This window comes from Rhea americana, unplaced genomic scaffold (assembly GCF_003343005.1).
Source record: "Rhea americana isolate MKP2758 unplaced genomic scaffold, rheAme1 scaffold_139, whole genome shotgun sequence".
Lineage (NCBI taxonomy): Eukaryota > Metazoa > Chordata > Aves > Rheiformes > Rheidae > Rhea > Rhea americana.
The window spans coordinates 692777-699268 of NW_028185472.1; the positions used below are offsets into that span (position 1 = coordinate 692777).

At 37.7% G+C, this 6492-nt stretch overlaps 1 protein-coding gene across 1 annotated transcript; it reads right to left on the minus strand.

Annotated features, from left to right (window-relative positions):
* Positions 1 to 367: 367 nt before the first annotated feature.
* Positions 368 to 5655, minus strand: LOC146599537 (spexin prohormone 2-like). Its single transcript, XM_085298360.1, has 5 exons — positions 5620 to 5655; positions 5432 to 5509; positions 5283 to 5340; positions 2057 to 2119; positions 368 to 453 (listed from the first exon to the last, which is right to left on the minus strand). Exons 1-5 carry the CDS (start codon positions 5653 to 5655, stop codon positions 368 to 370), a joined length of 321 nt encoding a protein of 106 aa, XP_085154486.1.
* Positions 5656 to 6492: the final 837 nt, after the last annotated feature.

Consider the following 6492-nt stretch of genomic DNA (forward strand, 5'->3'; position numbering starts at 1 on the left):
GAGCCTCTCTGAGGAGAGCAAATAAACATTTGTCTGATGTTTTGAATACTGTTGCTTCCCACAGACATTTATGAAAATTACAAGGCAAGTCTAAGCTTTTCTTTTACTTATGTTGTTTCTTGCTTATAAGGTAAGAAAAAAAAAACAAGAAGAGGCACATTAATAAACCTCTGGCTTCCACGACTTTTGAATGTAAGTTTAATTAGACAAAATGAAAATTCTCTTGAAACAGGCTGATTTAACATTTTCTAGTCTCTGAAGAGACTTGCACTGTGACATTTGCAGTAGTTACATTCAGTTAACATTTTTTTAATTATTGTTTTTCAGCATGAGGAGATGTTTGCAGCAAGTAAAAGAGAGCTTTRTTTTACTCCAGGTATTTAATATCCATGTTTGGGGCTGTAAATCTTCTTTTGATGTTTAGGAATTCCATTGGTGTTGACCTGAAATAGCCTAAAGTTAAAGAAAAAAAATGTGTGTATTTTCTGGGCATTTCTTTTAGCAAGAAGCAGAGCTTGGTATCTATAGTAAACTGTCATAAATTATTCCAGCTCTGCTGAATTCAAGATCTATTCTCAAACCCCAGCAGGCATTTGCTATGGATCCTTCATCTGTTGTACAGCCATTGCAGATGAAGATCTGTCTTACAGGCGTGGAATATTGCTCTTGCTCATTCAGCCTTGAATGCATACACTTATTTTGTCCCATAGGTGGAGTGGAAAACCCTGAATGTTCTCTGTAGTCTGAATTTAACTGTGGTGCTTTCTCTCCACAAGAGCAGGGATTTTTCAGATGAGCTTTGCCTATTTTATTTTAACCTTTTAAMAGTGTCCCCTGGATGGAGCCACTGAAACCGAAGCTGTGTGCTCACCCATTTTCTAGGGCCGGCCTGCCGGTCGGCTGTTGGAAACACCCCTTTACTTTCCCATTTCAAGTTTTGTTACTTCCATTATTCTTCTGCTAATGATGGCTTGCAGGGGCGCTGTGCCAGGGGTGTCCTGGAGCACGTATTTAAAGCCATCGCTACTAAGCATGTGCTTAACCACTTTTTCCGGAGGAGAATGTTTTCCTAACCTGTTGACCCAGACTGCTGCAAATCAATCCTGTAATGCTGACAATTTCTGTTGTTTCTCGGAAGCAACTGGGGATTATACTAAAGGCTCCTGGATGCTTTTATGCTTTTTTTTTTTTTTTTTTTTTTAATAAGGCTACTCCAGATTCGTTTTAGCTTCAGTTAAAATAATGAGTCTGGTAATCTGTGTGTCCCCACTCTGGATAATGTGAGGAAAAGTAATCTTTGCATGGTGCTGTTGTGTTGCCACACAGTGGTGCTGTATCTCCAAACAGCCATTTCCCAACAATGTAACTCTGCTTCATACTCCCTCGCAGAGATTCTGGTATCATAAGAGTTGTAGAAATTCCACCTCCCATAACCCTGAACTTGCTCTTTCTCTCTGCCTCCTAGCACCATCTYGTTTTGTCTGTGTGTGATATTGGTGCTATTTCACCACAAGTGAAACACTGCACCCTTGTCTTGCCAGGATTTCTCCTAGTCCCTGCTCTCTTCCTACTGCAATCACTGTTCTTTAGGTTCTGGGAGTTGCAATGAACTGCTATTAGCCTTTTCTCAACTCCAGATACACAGGAAGACCACAAAACTTTCCTCTTCTCATTTCCCTCTCTCCTTGTTTCTCCTCTTTCTCAAGAAATAATTGAATTCCTAGAATGCCACTGGTTTTGGAGGGAAGCGAGTGCTGTGTGCTGGGTTAATTCTACTCTTAGTGAATTCAATTTATTGCTAACARCAGAGTCAGAATAATTCTGACCACTTTGAAAAAACCTGTGCTTGATCTGTTTTTCCCTAAATTTAATCAAGGCGTGGAGCCTCAGTAGTGCAAACAATTCAGGGGAGATAAAACTATTTACACAAGCAAAAAATCTTCCTGCTACTAAAGGATTTTTGCCTTTAACATGTTTTAAAAAAACAACAGAAATATCTATAGCTAGTATACTGGTAAATTATTTATACTTTAAATATTAATTTTCAAAAGCATACTTAAGTCCTCCAGATTAAGCTTGTAATATTTCTCTTCATTGTCAGAGGTGTATCTTCTGCCATCTAGTAATAAACAAGAGAGAAAGAAACAAACAGGTCAGGAAAACTGTTCCATCAACATAGCATTCAGTTTAAAGCAGCAGATATAAGTGTACGATGTGTATGAGAGAGTGAAACTGGATCTAGGCAAAGGAATAATCGTGCAGCTGCTTSCTACAGAATGTCAACATAGACTGTAAAAAGTGAGGCTTTGGCCTTGACTCGGCTAAACTAAAGGTTATTGCAACGATCCTGGACCAAAATTTTCGTTACCGAGGCAATGATTTGTCTAAAACTGATAGTTTGTAATGACACGCTGGGATAAAGTTACATAATTTAGTGAGTCTTCATCAGCTTCTCCTCAAAATGAGTAAGAGATCACAAACAGTGCTACTGCTCTAGATCAGACAGCCCAAATTCCTCTGATGCAGTTTTTTCAATAAAGAAATAACATGGCACCTGGAGTCTGCTCATCACTGTGTGGCAGAAGATACTGTGGTCCTACACACCTTTGTGTGCTTCTAGAGTGAGGTTTAGCCTGCCCGACTTCAGACGTGTAAAGTTAGACATCTACTTCAGGGTGGGTGYCTAGGTTCTTTCTAGCAGCAATGAAAAGAGAGAGTCACCTCTAAAGAAGACGAACCTGTTTCTAGAGGTCAGTCTGTCTGCGTCTCTCTGTAACTAGCAACTTATAGTCAGCTCAGTGGTTTCACATGATTAGAACTAGAACATGTCTATCTTATGTTTCATGTTTCTTGCCTTTGAGGTGCCATGCTGAGATAATTAAATACAGTAAAGGTGATGCGACCTTGAACAATCCAGAATGTCCCCCAAAGTCATAAACCGAGCAATTATAAATGAACAATTACAACAGCCATGTTACTGACACCTCCCTTTCGTCTTCGGTGTACGATAGTTTCAATCACCTTGTCTGGTGTGTTTTGGAGAAGGATCTTGGTTTGCTGGTAGTGTTTGGATTGAAGATGATGTTGGGAAAGGAGTGATACAACAGTACTTARCTCTGAATGGGCAGATGCTTTAAGCTTACTCTTAATACTCAAGTGTTAATTTGATTTTGTGTATTTGTGATACTGTTCCGTTTAAGGAAGTGGCAGGTACCATCAACTATCTTTTTAAGGCTAGAGGCATGAAAACCTGTGATGTGATTCTTTGGCTAGGGAGGGTATATGGGAGGAAAGTCTGCAGCTTATATAACCTYATGCAAGGTAGTAAGTTAAAACATTAGTTGCAAGTTCTTTAGAGGAAGGCACTGAGTTTCCTTTGTCATGTAGCTCCTTTATGACAACAGGTAAGTAATTATTTATCACCATCAGTCATCATCGTCAAGAGAAGCAAAACTTTTGGTTGATTATGTTCTCTTAAATAATCAATGTTTTTATATTTTGTATTACAGAAACTTTTATTTTTCTAACAACAGAATCTTTTATTTTTCTAACAACAATATGCTCCTTATTTTCTCTCTCTCTTTTTTTTTCTTTAACAGCTGATCCATATTTACAAACTTCAAGTAAGTCTATATGTTTGGAGAAAAATTAAGAAAAAAGAAGCAGATGCAATAGCAAACTGTCCATGAACATCATTGCAAGTGGCTTGGTGAATTTAGAACCCTAACAAAAATATTTTTATAATAGTGCCAAAACTGCTAAAGAAGTCTATATGGTTGTGCTTCTTCACACATTTTAGTTCTTTAGGTTATGAACTGTTTTTATTGAAGACACAAGCATCACAAGTATTACATTTTAGGGCATTCCCAGTTTTGTTTTAATCGGCCTGATGCTAGGGGGTCCAGCTACAAATCTAATTCAAATTGGAAGGAGTAGGAAAGTAAAAGTGATTTTTAATCCATCTCTATATTCCTTTGGTTATGGACTAGCTGCTGTTGGCCTGCATAAATCTTCCACCAGCACAGCTTCAACAGCTTGGAGAAGCTCTAATCTGCATCAGTTCCATGGAACTAGTCTGATACCTGGAATCACTGTGGAAGCAGCAGCCTGTGCTTGTCTTCCCACTTATCAGTGAGAGAGAGGCATCTGGAATACAGCATTATGAGGGCTCTATGCCAGCCAGAGGTTATGCTGCTTTGAAGAATAATGCTGTGATGTGTTAAACTYGCCTCAGGGCTATTCCATATGTGCCTCTGAAATACTTTGGTTTCAAGCTGACCCYCTCCAAGATTGTTCTAGTAATATCTCAACCTAGGATAAAACTTCTCAAGTAAGGCAGACTTCAGAAATTAGGAACCTTATAGTAGTTTAGTAATAACTCCTGGGCCATCAATTACTCTTTGGAAACATATTGTTTCCAAATATTGTCCATAAAACCTTAAAATCAAAAGAGCAGGTCAGATGTAGCCCACAGTTTCTAGAGCAAATGTTGCCTGAATAATATCTAAAGATTCTGAGTAGGTGTACTGTTGAGCTTCTGTGTTTTAAATACCTCATTCGTTCAAATGCTGTGTTTTCAAAGATATTTTTAGAGGGGCCACCTGCTTAGTGGCATTCTGTTGTCAAACAGAAGCAAACTTCCCACTCAGTCGTCACTCACAAGCACTTGTCTTCTTCCAGTTATTTAGTATAATGAGAAAGGTTGCTTACCATGAGGATTCCTCTGAGTAYCAGCAAAGCAAACCAGCTGTTTACTAGCTAGCCTTAAAAATTACCAGAACTAAAGTTTAAAACACTGCAATAAAATTTGTGGTTCAATTTGCCAGTAGAAAGACAGATCATTGTGTTTGTTTATTTTTTTTGTAAGGTTGGACACAAGCAGAACGATAAAGGTAAAAAGGTATGCTTTAGCCATGGACCACCAAACCACCACTAAAATTAAGAATCTTATAATTCTGCAAATGCCACTGGACAGTTCCTCTATGAGAAGCACATGTAAAATATTGTAGTATAAACATAAAAATAATATCTCTGCTAAAAACAATTCCTGCATAATGCAAATATGCTTACAAGAACTTTGTTTTGGCCATTGCCTAATACAGTACATTAATCTGCACAGTTCAGTTTGACACAGGTTTCCTATCATAAACAGTTTGATTAACAGATTAGACAGCTTTGATTTTCTGTGATAGTTTAAAAATCTATTAATATGTTTTAATTTTTTGGTCTAAATAAGCATGTATCTTCAATGTTCACAGGACAGGCTTTTGAATATAACTTACAGCGTCCTTTGAGGTACAGCATTGATTGTGGGCCCCAATTTCTCGCTACGGCTTTACTCTGCAAGTTACAAAAAGAAAGTGGGTATCGTTTCACCRGGAATGGACCCTCTCGTAATATTCAAAACAGGCGTTTTTAACCCACTATTTACCTTTGGAGCACACTGGGTTTCAACTACAAGAAAAACCATGAAGATGGCACAGGCACAAACCACAGCAATTCTAGCTTTCTGAAAGAAAACCACAATAATTACATCTACTTCTGCTTTCCTGCTGCAGTTGGCAAAATGGAGCAATGAATATGATGAATAGCCTCATGCATATGCTATCATCTTCTTACCATTCTGTCACGTCTGCTGTCACTCCCTTGTATCATCCAAATTTCTATCAGAGATCTGGTTTGCTACTCTTTCACCTGTAAAGAGCTCGAGTAGCTGAAGACCATAAAATACAGAAATCTCAGTTCAGTTGGTCATGGTTCTTTCCACCCCTCTGTCTGACAGGCAACAATATATGCATGCACATCAGTCTGTGAGAATTAGATATGAAGTATTTACCTTCTTTTGTGATTAAAGCCAGAAAATTATGTGTCAGGCTCTTTTATACCAGGGTAGCTAATGACAGCTGGCCCCAGGAGATCTAGAAACAGCCTGTACCCAAAAGGAAAAAACCGCAACACAAAAGTTGACTAAATGTCAAGCATTCTCGGTAGGTGGTGCATACATGTAACCTTCATCACCAGTCCCGCTTCCTACTATAACAAACAACTAACTATAAGGTGATTAGAAAACCATTTCCTTTCTGTATAGAGTCTATTCTGTGTGCATTTTGCTGTCACATACTTCTTATTTTGCGTTGTCTATAAATTATGTGGTGTCATAGCGTTCATGGATCTGTAACAACTTTATTTTATGTTTGTGTGTTTTTCAATGCATTCATTACAGCCGTTATTTATGTTTTTATCATTCCYTAACTTATTGTATAAAAATACATTTTTATTTCACTTTTTTGGTATGCCTGTTTCAGGCCTTTGATCATTCAATTGCAGTACCAATGACTGTATACATTTATTATTAATATAATTATAAGCAATTATTTTAATGGTAGTGTTCATTAGGAAATTAGTTTGTTCCTATTAAAATAGCCTCTGTTGATCACATAGGGTTTAATACTGTTCTGTTAACTTTATGATTTCTAGATTTAGTAAAGGAGA

Bases quoted from the DNA above. Each gene is read 5' to 3' on its own strand.
- LOC146599537 (XM_085298360.1), bottom strand. From the start codon at position 5,655: ATGATACAAGGGAGTGACAGCAGACGTGACAGAATG. The intron at 5,510-5,619 runs GTAAGAAGATGA...GTTTTCTTTCAG, and splicing joins ACAGCAGACGTGACAGAATG to AAAGCTAGAATTGCTGTGGT. The intron at 5,341-5,431 runs GTAAATAGTGGG...TGTAACTTGCAG, and splicing joins AAACCCAGTGTGCTCCAAAG to AGTAAAGCCGTAGCGAGAAA.